Consider the following 16,782-nt stretch of genomic DNA (forward strand, 5'->3'; position numbering starts at 1 on the left):
TCCCATCACAGCTATTTTCTTGCTTTCAAGATGAACACTATTATTGCTTTTAATGTTGCGACATTTCCCTCTTTTTGGCTGCCAGCAGCCCCAAAATATTGCAGTGTCAGGGTTGCTACGATTTTTTGATTATGAAATTCCCAACACTTCCAGGTTTCCCAGTCTAAAAATGAAATTTTCAAGACATGTTTATCATCATGCTTTTTGCTTTTGAACCTTGTGTCTTTCAATTAAATATATAATCCGTTAATTAATTATTATGAATATTCACTTTCACAATTTTTTAAATTTTTTTTTAGCAAATTTCATTCTATACAAGAACACATGAAAATTTGAAGAGTAAAATGTAAAATTACAATCGTAATCAAATGTATTGGGTGCTACAATCACATGCATCTATCCTTCAGGCTAAGGTAACACAGGTACATTATTTCACCATAACAGATATCCACAACATAAAAACAACAGGAAAAGTTCATAAACCATACACAATTTTTCATTTTCTGGTGGATTTATAGTGTTGAAGAAAATGCTGCTTTTTTGCTTACATTTATAAGTACACAGCAACTGGAAATTATTTTATTGCATATAGGAAATCTATAATAAATGCCAACAAGACTAAGATGTATAAAATAATAGATGATAACCTCATCTTCACCAACCTTTCCGATAATTATGATCACGTTGTCAATGTACTTTAGTTACCAACCATATATCTGGACTACAAGTTTTACTTTGATATTATTTTTAATATCTACTATTATAAAAGTGAAAATTTATTATAGAAATTCGAAGGTACCAAATACAGAATTGGAAGTGAACTGCTTGTTCATTTTGCAACTTTTTCTCTTGTAGACCCCAAAATGCACATAAATTCCAGACGATCTGCAAAATTCCCCAAAATTTCCTCGACAAACCAAATTCCCTGATATTTCCAAGTTTTCCAGATGCGTAGCAACCCTGAGTGTATATACTAAGACACCTAAACCTAACAACGAAGGCATTCCACACTAACATCGAAAGGTGAAGGCCAGAGAGGTTGGTTGAGCAGAGTGTAAACACTTACCCTCTCTGTGTGTTGTCACTGCATTGCCCAGTGCCACGTACATGAGGGAGGCATGAAGATACCATGAGTGCAAAAGAACCAGCAGAGAATGTTCACTGTCTTTTCTAGGGGTGTGCAGGATACCCGAAAAGTTGGGACTGGGATGGGGAAAAAAAATTCCCATCCCGATCCAAACTTCGGGAAATGAATTCCCGACTTTTCGGAATCCCGAGAAGTCAGGAAATACCAAATGATCATTTAAAAAAGTAATTAATTCTCGACGTTTTCTGCATTGTAAATTTCTGGAAATTATCGGAAATAGTTAGTTTTTATTCCAGAAATGCAAAAACAATCACTTAAGGTGAAAATGACTTGTAGAATTCGATATTTGCAGAGCTTCGGGAAATTTCGAACATTTCCCATCCTGAGAATTTCCCGACTTTGTCAGGAAATTGCAAATTTTTGCCATCCCGAATGTCGGGATTTAAGAAATTTCCCATCCTGATCCAAAAAATTCTGTCCCGCACACCCCTAGTGTTTTCTCTTGGATGGAAACAGAGGATGTCATAAGAAGTCCAGGACATTAACCAGAAAATCCTTCTTTACAGAGACATTCAAACTTTTGTCCTTGTATGTACATTGTAGAATCTTCCTTTAATTTATACACGTGTCGTGTAATGCAAATTTTTATTGTTAATGACATGAAAATCATAGTATACAATTACACCAAGATTTTTTGTATTATAAAACCTTGTCCACTGAAATTTTTATAACTCCTTACATTATTTAAAATCTGGTGATTTTTCTTTAAATTTTCATATTAAGTAGTTAGAGTGTAAAACGTTTGAATTACTCTACAATGAAATTTTCTTATATTAACAGCTGGATCCTGTGGCCGAGTGGTTAGCACATTCTGCTGCGATGCCAAGGGTCCCACGTTTGAATCCTGCTCGAGCTTGGTTTTTTTGTGAATGTCCATTCATCAATTTCATCACTCATCCCCATCTTCGTAAATTAGCCAAGAGGCACAAAATGCGAAGTAAAATAAACTATCTCAATCAATCAATCAAGCTTATATTAGCAGAATATCAATGGAATTTAAATAATTATGCAAATTGTGATACTGATTCTCCTCACATTGAACTCCACATAATGAGTTTTGGTTTTAAGTCCACTTTATGCACAGGAAGGCTAATCGGGACTGGACCTACAGTTTAAAGTGGGATCCGAACCACTTGTGCCTCCACCCGGTAGAACTCCACATAATGCTTAATACAGTGGAATCTAGATTTTGCGTTCCCTGGTTTTAACATTTTCCTGCATTATACATTCAATCTTGATGGTCCCAACATAGCAAAACATTATAAAATTTTACCCGATTTTACATTTTCTTGCATTTTAAGGTTTTTGAGCTTGGTCGCCTGAAAAACGTAAAATCGAGGTTCTACTGTATTATTAGAGGCATGCATATTTCACTTAGATGAAAACACAAAATATGAAATAACATATTGTAATGCTAATTTTTCATGTTTCTGAAAGGTGTGACGTGCATTTTTCTACCCTGTTTTGTCACAAAATAATGCAAAATGAACTGCAAAATGCGAAATAGACTCTTTAACACGAAATTTAGAGTTTATTTAGAATTTATTTATATGTTTATTTAGTGTAGTAAGAGCAGTTTTAAAATCAAATTTGGGATTATATTCACATTTTTAAAACCAAAATGTCATTTTATATACCGCTTATTGCAGCAAAATTTTATTTTATTTACTGCTTTTGAACCTGAAATTGACTGTTCTTGTACCGAAATTTTGCTTCTTTATTTACCAAAAATATGTGCCTCTATGTATTTATCCATATAACCTGAAAACTTTGATCTCACCAAGAACTGATAAGAGTATAATTCTAAAATATACTCAGCAAAATTTTAACAATTAGGAATAATCCATAAATATTACATGAACAGTACATGGAAATTAATATTCACACATTAACAGGTTCCAAAAAAAAAAAAAAAAAAAAAACTTACAGTGTCTGCCCCTGTGAGATTGAGACCAAGTCCACCAACTTGTGTTGTGAGCAACAGAACATCTATTGAAGGGTCATTGTTGAAGCGGGTTACAACAGAATGCCTCATTCCTGCTGGGATGCTTCCATCCAATCTGACGTATGCTACGGATTGCATGTGAGACCTATGGAAATAAAGAGAACAGCTGACTAGTTAGGGAAAATTACATCTCAAACAGTCAACATATTGATGCTTTAAAACAAGAAGTCTAGTTGTGTTGAACAATTCTTTTCAGAAACTATTTAAGAACACATCATCAAATTCCTTTCTACTATAAGTGATGTTTCACAAACTACAAACCCAATGCAGTTTTCTTCTACTTGTATTTTGACTTTCTTACTTCACTTTTCTACCCTTTGAATAAATCATTACATTGATGAGAGATGAAGTGGATACTGGGACCAACACAATGATACATAGATGCTTTACCCAAGATTTGAACCTGCAACCTCTGGCTGTGTACCATGTGATGCCCAACTGCAACCCTCTAATGATGACAAGCTAACACATAAACCATAATGATAATATATCTCTTACAAAATATCTTGTTGCAGTATGTTCTCTTGGTTAACACATCTCTCATTTACTATCCAGCACCTTCTTGACTTTCTTGACTAGTATACACCCTGCAATGCCATGTCCTGCTAAGGTGCAGTTGACATACATATATTGGTAAGGATTGTGGTTTGTCACTCTTGCCCTATCACCTACAATACTATATTATACTCTGCAACTGCATACAGCATTTTGTTATCTAAATTTAATATCTCCCCATAGTGTTCCATATCCATAACCTCTCATCACATATGACTTGATATCTCATGCAACATACAACATTTACACCACTTTCAACCCTTAGAAATGCAATCATCAATGTTCAAATTCCCTCCCTTTCATAAACTTGAAGAGCCAACCAGTGTCTGCAATTGGCATTACTGCACCTATTATGTGAAATACACACAATATAGCAATGTATACTTACTTGAACAGATCATTTTCTATAATATCTAACATTGCTTTCAATTGGCAGAAAATAAGGGCACGGTGCTGGTTGATAACAAGCTCTCCTGCATCCTGGCCTGTTGTAGGTACACCGATACCACAATCCAACAACAGCTGCCTATGAAAGCAAAATTAAAGAAAATTATAAATATATTAAAAAAAACAATAGTTCTCATGTTAGAGGGAATAAAAAACGTGGTTTTGTTGCTTACAGTCTCAACATTTTTACCTTCAGTGTACTCATCATGAGTTGAACAACAGAAATATCTATATTAGAAATAGACAAGGAAAGACACGCAAAGGACTTAGTTAAATTGCATACGATTAATGAAACAATAAACACAGCAAAAACCAAAAACAATTTTACTGAAATATAACAAAGATAAATACTAAGATACGTGTCCAAAATGTTATTCAATACAGTGTGTTCATGAAATTTTTACTTATATTAGCACATTATATTGTCCAACCTCCTGAACAAGCCACACGTTGTTGTGCAAGCTCGAAGAAGTAAAGATACGTGTTAAAGAAATGACAACTACCTGTGTGAGAATGTTGGCATGCTGTGAGTGTAATGTAATTAATCCACTGATTTTGCTACTCCCTGATTTTCCAGGTATTTTCAAATATATTCTCACACCACTCTGTTACATTTTAAATTCTATTAACAACTTAAAGTACATATTTTTGGTACAAATTAAAAACAATAACTGCAGTTACACAAAAATATTTTACAGGAATTTCTTTTTTGACTTTCAAACATCTGTTGCATCACATTATGATTTACAAGTGTTATGAAAAAATCAAATTCATAAGAGGTACAATATTCCCAGACTTTTCCATATTTTTTTTTTTTAACTGTAGGTAGATTTCCCTGATTTTGCCATGTTTTCATCATCGGGAAACCTGGAATTTCCTTCCCACACACACTCATACATTAAAACTTTGGCAAGATAAAATTTGTATATTGTAGCAGTACTTACTTTAAAGCCGGCAGTTTAGCAGCGTGCTGAATGTCAGCCAGAGAGGTGCTTTGCACTTGGAGTTGCTTCGTAACGGTCTCATACTGAGGATGCTGTGATGTGAGAACCAATTTTGGATGGTTGCAAACATTCTGCAGGTACCTTAGGGCCTATAAAAAAGTTACATGTGAAACAAACAAAGTTTTAATCACTTGTCCATTCACACGTATATAATGAAAATTATGGATTTGCACGCAGGGGTACGATGCACAGGAGTCGCGTGTCTGCACAAGCTCTTTTGCCTGTGGTTCCACTATATTACGTATCTCAAATTGTAGTTTAGTAATACTTGGGCAAAGGGTTGGAATATACCATATGCATAAACAATTCCCTATGCATTCATTCTAAACGCTAGGGATGGGATGGGATGGGATGGGATGGGGTAAGAAAGTCATGAATCCAACTAAGATAAAGCTATACATTTTGAAATGTGACCTAAAATATCTAATTTATTTATAAATTAATACGAGATTGGATTAATAGTGATATTTTTTTCTTGCACTGAAGTAGCCTTCTTAAAGAATGCTCAACTAGCAACAGCACAATATAAATTATGTAATACATTCTAATACATGGCCGACTCTACCATATCACTGCAGAGTTTAAAATTCCGCTAGCAAGACTGCAAAAATTTATAATGGCATGGTTATTATTCTAATTTAATGATACATGTGATACAGAAAACACACACATATTTCAAAACACATTCTGTACTAGTTATTTTAAAAAAGGTAATGGAAATTCCCATAAGCAAACTCAAAATATTCTTTTGGAACTGAATTTAAAAATTCAGGCAAAACGTGAAAATTTTCGAGTGTCAGGGTGACCACATACCCTGTATTTGTCTACACCTGGATATAGGCATATCACAATATTGGAAAAATTACTGTACAGAACAGATGTATCTATAAATATCTTATACATTAGTGCAATATTCTGTCATCTTGTTTGGTATAAATATGCAGCTTCCATTGCACTGCAGTCATCTGGTAACATATGTATATTAAGTTCAATGAACCATTCAAGTTCTTCAAGGACCATTTGGAATTTTATATCAGATCGGTAAATTTTATATTGGTACTTTATTGGTATCAGCCAAAATTTCATATCAGTCCATCCCTATTAAATTGTATTGAAATCAGGACATGAGAGCTAATTCTCACACTTGAAGCAGCTACTCACCTGGAATATGTGTGTATTGCCTTGCATTGCTCCCCCAGATCCTTGAGCTAAGGATTCCTGAAGCGACTGGTGAGCTTGAGTCCTTGCAAAATCTTCGTAAAGCTGCTCCTGAAGTGGACTCAACTCACAATAATAATCCTACAGGAAGAAAAGTTCATAAATAGTTAAACCTTAAGAAGTAGTTAGCATTCTACATACTTACTACTATACTGCAACATGCACTTATGCATACTTCAATTCATGGGCATTGGCTATGCAAGAAGTAACAGCAGGTCAGGGAAGAGTAGTGTTACACAAGAAGTAACAGCAGGTCAGGGAAGAGTAGTGTTACGCAAGAAGTAACAGTATGTCAAGGAAGAGTAGTGTTACACAAGAAGTAAGAGCAGGTCAGGGAAGAGTACTGTTACGCAAGAAGTAACAGTATGTCAAGGAAGAGTAGTGTTACGCAAGAAGTAACAGAATGTCAACGAAGAGTAGTGTTACGCAAGAAGTAACAGCATGTCAAGGAAGAGTAGTGTTACGCAAGAAGTAACAGCATGTCAAGGAAGAGTAGTGTTATGCAAGAGTTAACACCAGGTCAGGGAAGAGTAGTGTTATGCAAGAGTTAACAGCAGGTCCAGGAAGAGTAGTGTCATGCAAGAGTTAACAGTAGGTCAGATAAGAGTAGTGTTATGTAAGAACAGCATGTCAAGGAAGAGTTGTGTTACGCAAGAAGTAACAGCATGTTGAAGAAGAGTAGTGTTATACAAGAAGTAACAGGAGGTCAGTGAAGGGTAGTAATGTACATTATAGGAAGTTGATGCTTGTCAGGCAATTAACACATGGAGTCAGAAATAGAACTAACCTTCCTCCACATGTGAAGGTTGAGTACACAAGAAGTTGATTTCGATTAACACTTGGTAAGGGCATGACCTTGCCTATGCAAGTACAGGGTGGTATAAAAAAATGTAACCAAAATAGTAAGTGATTAATACTTTCGGTTACATATTTTTGGTCCAACCTGTATTACAGAAAGTGTTTATGATCACAAGATCCAGGTTCACTAAGGACATCTCTCATTTAAGCAACTGGGACAAAAAGTTCATATCCACACCATATGATACTGAATGTGAATTGCACAGAGGCCATATCAAGTACGGACACAGGCTGTTCCGTATTGCAACAATCACATTGAGAAAGACATTTGGATTGCTACAACCCAAAAGTGTCAGAGACTGTACATGTAACAAATAATAATAACAATAATAATATAGTTATAGCAATTTGATGCAAAATTTTACATTTATTAATTAATTGGATTTATTTTACTTCGCTTTTCTGCAACTTCTGGCTAATCACGAAGAAGAGGATGGATGGTGATATGATGAAATTAATGAAAGGACATTCACAAAGAACAGCTATGTCCAGGCTGGGACTCGAACGCAGGATCACTGGCATCCTAGTGCAGTGCGCTAACCCAGTCCTCCATAGAGGCCAATAATTTTGCATTTGTACCCACAAAAATATTCATTACATAAATGATATCTTAAAAAGCAAAAATGTTACCTTAAGTAAACAGAAATGCATCCATGATAGAACTTTTATTTCAAGTGGCAAGAAATACTAGGCAGAATTTAATTGTAGTGTAATTTGTCACAAATTTTTGTATTTGATCTACCTTTGATAGATTAATTAATTAATAGAATAGGCCCAAAGCAACAGCCTTTTGTGAACGGTGGCAGAACCAGAACCAGAACCAGAACCTATAGTTAAATAAAAATTTACATTGTCTTTGGAAGTAACATGGATTTTACATTTAAGTACCTGAGTTATCTTTGGTGGCAGATCCTGAAGAACGTCTTCCTTCATTCGACGCAGAAGGAATGGCAGGACTTGGCGATGCAGGGCTTCCATTGCCAATGCACCTTTGGGAAAACAAACAAAATATCGTTAGGGTGTGAGGAATTATGCAATAGTACTTATAAGAACAAATTTTCCATTTAATTCAGGAATTTAATAACAGGGTCATTCCACAAGAAATTGAATTGAGCCTAGATGTCCCGACCGTAACATTGCTTTCAAGGTGTCCCTATTGGCTACCACTTCAAAGAGACACTGGCAAATGCACATTCCAGACTGATAACCATTAGCACTATATGATACACTTGGTTACTTTGATTGCCCTTTGAAGTAGGAGCAATGGAGACACCTTGAATGCACTGTGACGGTGCTTGGCTCACTTTCTGTGGAATGGCCAAATACAATAACAAAACGTGTAAAACCGTGTCTGATGGGTGCTGGATAGTGAACATGAACAAGCAAAGAGTTAACTCATCATTAGAGCCATACATATTTCATGTTTTGGAGGATTTGAGGTGCATTTTCCTACCATGTATTGTCACAAAATGATGCAAAATAAACTTTTCTACATGAAATTTACAGTTTATTTACACAAGCGGCACTTTCTGAAGTCTGCGTTACCCTGAGTGTTATGCAATTCACAAAAATTCTTTAAAATTCTACAGTAAATATTTGAGCTCTGATAACTGCATAAAATGTGCCATCAAAAGGGAAAAGTTTATTTTCTATAATAAGTGTAATTTTAAAATCAAATGTATGGTTATATTCACCTTTCTAACACTGAAATGCCATTTCATATATACTGCATTTGATCGCGAAAAAAGCCCAGTTTTTAGACTGACATCTTGAACTTTTATTCACCATAAATACATGGCCCTACTTATCATCTCTGTCCCAAGCAATGATTTTTTTAAAGATACAAGAATTCAATAAATAAAAAGTACAATATTAGTACTATTAAATTTGACAAGGGCTCTCAGAAGAAAACTATGCTAATATTCAATATAGGTATTGGAAACCACTACAATGTGTAACATAGATTCATAAAATAAAATGATGTGTGTTAATGCTGGTGGCATATGTCCAATGTTATATGTGCAAATCCAAGAAAAGTGGGCACGTTTGGAAAAAAAAGAATCTTAATTAACCACTTTTTTTTAGTTTTTTAGTTCAACACTTTTAAAAGATAGCAAAGTGTGTGGATCCAATGAGGTTGTGTGTTTCACTTTTGTTTTTAACCCATCCGCTCACCTAGTTGTCGAATCGACGGGTTCCCGATTTTCATCACATAGTTTCTTTTTCATTCAATAGATGGCAGAGGTTGTATAATCTTTCGAATCTATGACGTGTATGTTAGTGGTGCTAAGTTTTTCATAGCATTTCAAGCGTGTTTTGTTCAGTAATTTCTCATGTAAACAAACCTTCATTTGTTACATCTTGCAAACATGTTGCGTAAGATTGTTGTAGAAGATTCTGCGATTGAAAAGTTGATTTTCGATAGCGATGAAGAGGTGGATTTTGGAAGTGGAGATGAACACGGGGGTTCATTTTGTGTTAGTGAAATTGAAGAATGTAGTGAAAGTGAGGAACAGGTGGTTGTGGCAGGAAAAAAATAAAAGGTTGAGGAATGGAAATGAAATGCAAAGATGTGTGTGATCAAAATTATTAGGTGAGTTTATAATTATCTTTCAAGTAAACTGCATATGTGCATACTTATTACTATACTTCCACTTCAATATATAAAATTTTCACATAAATTGCTTGGATAGTTTTCACAATATTTGACATCTTGTCTTGCTGTGCAACCTTCACGGGAGATAGCCAAATTTAAATGGTATTTCATGGAAAAAATTTGGCATTTAAATGGTATGCGGATGGGTTAACATGTCTATGTGGTATTGAACTTGAATTTGTAGATTATTCATAACACCCGCAACAAAACAAATGGAATACCCATGACAGATTATTTTTGTTCATTAATATTGAATTTAAGAATATTTTCTAAAGTAAAATCGTTGAGGATTTACTTTGTTTTTTTATACATAACACAATGTACATTTCAATGCTTAAGGTTCATTTAGGGACCACTTATTTCAAGCTTTCCACCTGCAAAGACAGTTCACAAATTTGGTAAAATGCATGGTTTTGATGTAGTTAATGTGAATTTGGCTGCATGAAGTTACTGATGTATTTCAAGAGTCAAACGAAAACCTCAAAAAGTCCAATAAACATTGTAGGGCACACTGTATACAGCTCAAATTTACATGAGGTATCAACTGTTATTTACAAAACGACCCCAAGGCTGCAACACTGATCAAGTGAGCTTCAAAATGCCACTTTGTTATTTTAAAGATGGTGCCTTCTATACACACTTGCACCAGTGAAGAGGAGTGGGTTTCTTACCCTGTCAGCCTAAAACTTACAGAAATTTCTCGGAAAATGAAAATTCAATATCTTTGTGCATGCTTGACACACCAGCAAGTTTACTAATGGAGGAGAAAGTTCGACAATGTCCTCAGTTCGCAAGCAGATGGGTGGAAAGGCCTTCACAGTCGCTCATAAGTGACTGCATGTGGTATACAGGCACTAACTCAAAAATTGAAAATATGTGTAGATCAGCAAAAGGTTTATGCTAAAGGGCAGTAAATTTGCGCAACCCTACATACAGAAATCTACAAGACTCTCCCTTGTACTATTTCTGTTACAACCGGGAAAGAAAAGTAAGTCAAACTAATTTTACAGTTCAAAAATGGAGGCAATTAGATTGACAAAATGGCTGATATGTAAGTTAAGTCATATCTACAGAATGAACTACATAAATCTAATTTCTACTTCCAGTTAGTAGATACAGTGGAATCTTTATTACAAGTGTAAGAGGCAAATAAAAACAAAAAAATAATAAATAAATACAATTCAGAGATTTGGCCCAACTATTCCAATATTGAAAAAAAAAAAAATATTTACAACTTTCACGTAATGTGAGTAAATAACTTACAATGTAAAGCAGCTGTTTCATAGTAACACTTACCAGCCTCTTGCTCCTTTGAAGAGCTTTTGGCATCTCGACTAGCAAGGATTGGTTTGCTGTAGCGGGCAGTGAATTGCTTCTCTGTACCTAAAAAGCCTGGCATCAGGAAATCAAACAACGACCAGAGCTCAAGAACATTATTTTGGATTGGAGTGCCGGACAGTATCAGTCTATGATTTGCAATTATTTGCTTGATAGCTTTTGATGACTGGAAAAGAAAACAAACATTTATGTATATGATTTATTATATTATTTTATACATATATTTATGTAGATAGAAATAAGTGTTAGACCTGGAAACCTTACAAAATTTTAACAATTTCCAGTGTCCGGCAAGTGTTTTCTATTTCCTTAATACACACGCATACATTACATGTCATGTGTTTGCAAGAGTTCCTCTGAGTAAGGGAAATATCTCAAGGAAAGAGACCAGGAATCTTTCGGAGTCCGAGGTTAATCTCAGGGTTCGGGTGATCCAGTAGCTAGAGTGTAACTGAAGGGAGAACTATTTTGTTAACCTCCTGGGACCTGAAGAGTAAAGTATTAAAGAGTAATTTTTATGATAACACAAATGTAAATTATTTAGCAATAGTCCTGGATGCCATTTTTCTGCTCCCCAAACATTAAGTTCCAAGTGTGATTCTGCCCCCAGAGTTAAGTTCCAAGTGTGATTCTGCCCCCAGAGTTAAGTCCCAAGTTTGATTCTGCCCCCAGAGTTAAGTCTGATGCCCATTTGCACCAACATTGCGCAAACTCACAAATTTGAAAATCCATGGGTCAGGGTAACACTCGAGTTAGGATTATTTTCCATTGTGCCAATCTGAAAGGCATTCCAGCCCGCGTGAGTCATGAAACACTGGCTTTACTCTAGGATAGCAGCTAGCCTCAAAGCAAGTGCCTAAACGACATATAGATTGAAGCACGTGATTGGTTACCTGTTTTGAGAAGGTGTGTTTCCACTCCTGTTGTGGCTGCATGACAGAAAAAAAGAGAAAGGGTGGCGGTAACAGGATTTGGTATCTCCGTAAACAGTGACAAGGAACTGCCACAAGAAAAATTCAAGCATGTGATAAAGATGGGGAAAAATATTTACGTGACTAAATGTTGATATTTTATTGCAGGTTGCAATCATAGTAAGTAGTTTTATAGTGATGTTTGCAGTAGATTTCGATGTAAACATGTACCTTCACATAGTATTCACGATCATTTATGGCTATGACTATTCCACTTTCTCCGGCTACTTGGTGTATATTTATGTTTGTATTGCACGTTCAATTTTACAAACTGTGTACTGCAAAATAAGCACAGTAAACATCTGCTAAAGTATATATTTAATAACATACTATATAATTCTTGCATTTTACATATGTTTGAGTCTATTACTATTAGGTGGTTGAGCAGCCCTCGGCTGAACTATGCTCAGTAGAAAATAAAAAGATTATTTTATTCTATTCTATTCTATTTATTTAGTTTTGAAATTCTGAAGTGATACATTACTGGTTACGAATGGCAGCCATTACTCCGCTGTGCATGGGTTAACTCGGCTTTTACTCGCCGATCTCTGAGGGTAAAGTTGACCCTCCTTTTACTCCCAGCTTACTCCGCGATTCTGTTCGAGCTACAGATAATCAGCCGATTCGTTGGTCAACTCCAAGTTTACTCTTATTTGCAAGTAAAATCGACATTGGTGCAAATGGGCATCAATTTTGATTCTGCCCCCAGAGTTAAGTTGCAAGTTTGATTCTGCCTTCAGAGTTAAGTCCCAAGTTCGATTCTGCCCTCAGAGTTCCCCAGAGTTAAGTTGCAAGTTTGATTCTGCCCCCAAAGTTAAGTCACAAGTTTGATTCTGCCTCCAGAGTTAAGTCACAAGTTTGATTCTGCCTCCAGAGTTAAGTCATAAGTCTGATTCTGTCCCTCAAGTTTAATTGTACCCTCTGACAGTTAACTCCCAGTTTGCTTTTGCCCCCCAAAGTTATGCCTATGAGAGCATCTTCTAAGCCCTGCTCTTACATGTAAAGTCATGCTACAAGAAACATCAACTTGATATACCTCAAACTTACCTTTGTTTTCCCATTCTTGATTACGTGACCTTCATCCAGAATGCAATAATTCCACTTCAAACTGCTGAAGAAGTCTATGTCCTTTCTAACTATATCATAGGATGCTACAACCAGATTGTGAGTTTTCACTTTACTCCTTAATCTGAAAAGAATGACCCAGTACCATCATTTACGATCTAAATGTTAATTCTTAAATCTCAAGAGCATTCAAGAAGCCTTCAAAATCTAGAAAACGTTTTTCATTCTTTTCACAAATTAGCTACAAATTGGGGATACCGATAAAGTACAGATATACAATTTACAGATACCGATAACTGATATTCTACCAATCTGATATAAAATGCCAAATGGTCCTTGAAGAACCTGAGTGGTTCCATGACCTCCGTAATAAATATATGTTACCAGATGACTGCAATGCAAAGAAGTTGCATATTTAGACATTTACATTACAAAATGTATGAAATGGATGTTTATATCCATAAAAAATACATCAAAATGGCAGAATATTTCCCTATAAGATATTTATGGATATATCAGACCGTTAAAAGAATTTGAAATTTTGCTGATATGCTTATATTGGCTGATACTGATAAGAGTACCGATTAATCTGTCTCAATCTTATCAATATATCTGTATCAATATTAGATAATATGTTGGAAGTAACTTACTTTGGCACAGATATTATATTTTAAATGAATAGTGAGGTAGTGAAATAAGTATATTACATAGTAGCCACAAAATAATGACACTGATATCTTAGAAACTCATATCTTGCCATTAACCCTACAATCTAAAGACTAAGATAGCATGGTAAGTACTAATTTCATTTAGCGTGGTGCCCCCTCCTAACAATTTTTTTCTGATCATGGAACTGGGAATACTAAAATGTACTTCTGAGAAATCTACAAGAATAGAAGAGCTGTATTTCACTTCTGAATATTTTTTTTTAATGCAGTAACTTACTGAGATTGGGCCTACAGTTCTTAAGTGAGACTTGTTGAACAACAAACACTTTCACTGAGGAATTATTATGAGGTCTCAAATATTAGGCTGTGTAGCTCTCATTGTAGGTAAAGTTCACCGCTCACCGCCATGAAGTCACGTGGCAGAGTAGGGGTTCCACACATTAACAACCTTGACTTTTGTGTGTGTGTTCATGTGTTAAGGTGATGAGATCAGCCCCCATGCTGGGGCCACATTTACTTCCAAGGGTTGCCCCAAGACACCCACTTATTAGTTTCTGGGTGAATTTCAGAGCCACTTTATGCAGCGACAAGGCCTGAAAATTTCCAATCTCAAATCAAACCCATGCTTCACACATGGAGTCACACAGAACCACAGTGGGTGGCTCTATACCTTTCATCAATATCTATAGATATTGGGAACAACCATCTTATAAAATATTGGTGGTACAGAGGAAATGAAAGATATTGTGTGTACCACGAGACAACTGTTGGATTTGATGCATAAAAGATGGCTGCAAAAAGAGGAAAATTCTGCAAAAAGCACCTGTTCATATTATAATTTCCCTAATTATAAGTTCCTTAGCTACACAGACAACTGATATTCCATTGTATCGTTTGACTCCATTTGATGCTACTTACCTCTCACGTTCTGCAGGAGGTCCAATATACTGCAAAGGGTTGAGATAATCTTTTGAGAGGAATTTTTCAACCTCGTACACCCAATGGCCAGTCAGGGTAGGCGGACATACTACAAGTGATGGCAGTGGGGCAACATCAGGATTTTCAGTTTTCTATACAAAATAAAAAGGCATATCACATACTCAGTACAGAACATTCCATTCTCATATGTTACATGCAAAAAAATTAAAAAAAAAGTGTCACTCAAATTTAACAAATACTACATGGTGCTGACAATTGTGTATTTTGAAAGTTGAAAATTACTCTCATGATTATTATGTATGGAGTAAAAATATGTTAGAAGTATTGTGTGTAAGGTGTGCAGAATGTTTTAAATACATGGAACATGCACAAGTTGTGTGCCCAATTTGATCAGCTACATGCAAAACATAAGGAGATATTACGCACACTGTTTTTATACACATTAAAATTTTCACAAACCAAGAGGTTCTTAATGTTTTACTTTGCAAGACTTTAAGGAAATTCCACACATTATTTATTAATTTATTTAACACCTAATTTTGAATGGTACAGTTGAGGGTGAACTCAATTATTAGCAGAGTATCACATTACATTTTCATAAATATTTGAATACTAATATATACAGAGATGTATATATCATTTTTGACGGAAACATGAAATGTAAAATAAAACTCTGTAATGTTCTTTTTAACATTTTTGAAAGGTGCGAGGAAAAGTTTTCCTACAATGGTTTGTCATGAAATGATGCAAAATGAAGTTCTAAATGTGAAAAATTCAAACACTAAATTTAGAGTCTATTAACCGATGCTTTCTGGTCTTAATTATCCTGCAAGTTTCCAAAATAACAGATAATTGATTAATTCTGCTACAAAAAATTTGAGAAGCAAAAATGGAATCCTTTACACAGGAATAAACTTAACACTATGATGTCAACTTACTTTGTACTCTTGGCGCCTATTGTAGTGATCACCAGCTAGCATGCATATTGACTGTAATGTTTTACCAAGACCCATATCATCACAGAGAATACCATGAAGTTTGTACTTATTTAGGAAAGCCAGCCAGTTTACACCAGACTGAAAAACAAAAAATAAATCATTCAATATTCTATTAGTACAGGACTGATTTTCCATTGTTTTTTCTTTCCAAAAAATAGTTCATTTTCAGTTTCTGGTGCTAATTTCTTCAAAATTCATGTTTCAAACACAACCAGTATTAAAATCATTGAGTTTAAACCCCATACTTATTCTAGCCTCTTACACTCTACAGGAAGCAAATAGATTGTGTAAAGGATCCTTGATCTACTGAAACCTGATTTATATTATATTTAATATCATTCAGTTAGAATTATGTGACGTTATGTCCCTTAACTGCAAGACAAATTCGTATGAAAACTGACAAGCGATGAGAAATTTTCAAATTAGATTTATGAGCAACTTTTTATTATAAATCATGAACTGAAAGACTTTTTTACTTTGAACAAGTGCATCTTTTTTACAGGGAAATACAAAATGACATTGTTAAAAAAAATGTAATGTGGAGATAAATTGAAACACAAACCCCGCACCTATAATGATATATAAAAATATTTACAGTAGCAGCAAATTTCAGATTTGCATATTTTTTCCACTACATGCATGTACAAAGTGATGAAATTAGGAGGAACACACACACAAAAAAAAATAAAAAAAATTCAACACTAAATTTGCATATTTTGAAATTTGCTGTGCCCACAATTTTCATTTCAAAAGTATTTTCTTCACGTCTAACCACTTTCTGGCAACAATCAATGCAATTGCAATAATGCCAAAAAAATCAGTATTTGGCATTATAATTTCACAAGACTTTAATGTCTATATCTGTAGGTTTCATATGTTATTTCCTTTAAAAAAATTAATCTAGAAACAATGA

General features: G+C 34.9%; 1 protein-coding gene across 5 annotated transcripts in view; it reads right to left on the reverse strand.

The window, feature by feature from the left end:
- Nucleotides 1–16,782, reverse strand: part of Hel89B (histone acetyltransferase 1) — a 156,982-nt gene that overhangs the window by 11,749 nt on the left and 128,451 nt on the right. For all 5 annotated transcript variants that reach the window (XM_083125375.1, XM_083125377.1, XM_083125376.1 and 2 more), the window contains 9 exons: nucleotides 15,810–15,947; nucleotides 14,851–15,002; nucleotides 13,247–13,388; nucleotides 11,187–11,394; nucleotides 8,123–8,223; nucleotides 6,320–6,457; nucleotides 5,099–5,247; nucleotides 4,096–4,233; nucleotides 3,075–3,237 (listed from right to left, as the gene is read on the reverse strand). In XM_083125375.1, coding sequence (XP_082981501.1) covers nucleotides 3,075–3,237; nucleotides 4,096–4,233; nucleotides 5,099–5,247; nucleotides 6,320–6,457; nucleotides 8,123–8,223; nucleotides 11,187–11,394; nucleotides 13,247–13,388; nucleotides 14,851–15,002; nucleotides 15,810–15,947 — 1,329 coding nt within the window. The remainder of the gene's footprint in view (nucleotides 1–3,074; nucleotides 3,238–4,095; nucleotides 4,234–5,098; nucleotides 5,248–6,319; nucleotides 6,458–8,122; nucleotides 8,224–11,186; nucleotides 11,395–13,246; nucleotides 13,389–14,850; nucleotides 15,003–15,809; nucleotides 15,948–16,782) is intronic.

The sequence above is a fragment of the Lepisma saccharinum genome, chromosome 7 (genome assembly GCF_977018435.1).
Source record: "Lepisma saccharinum chromosome 7, izLepSacc3.1, whole genome shotgun sequence".
Taxonomy (NCBI): Eukaryota; Metazoa; Arthropoda; class Insecta; order Zygentoma; family Lepismatidae; genus Lepisma; species Lepisma saccharinum.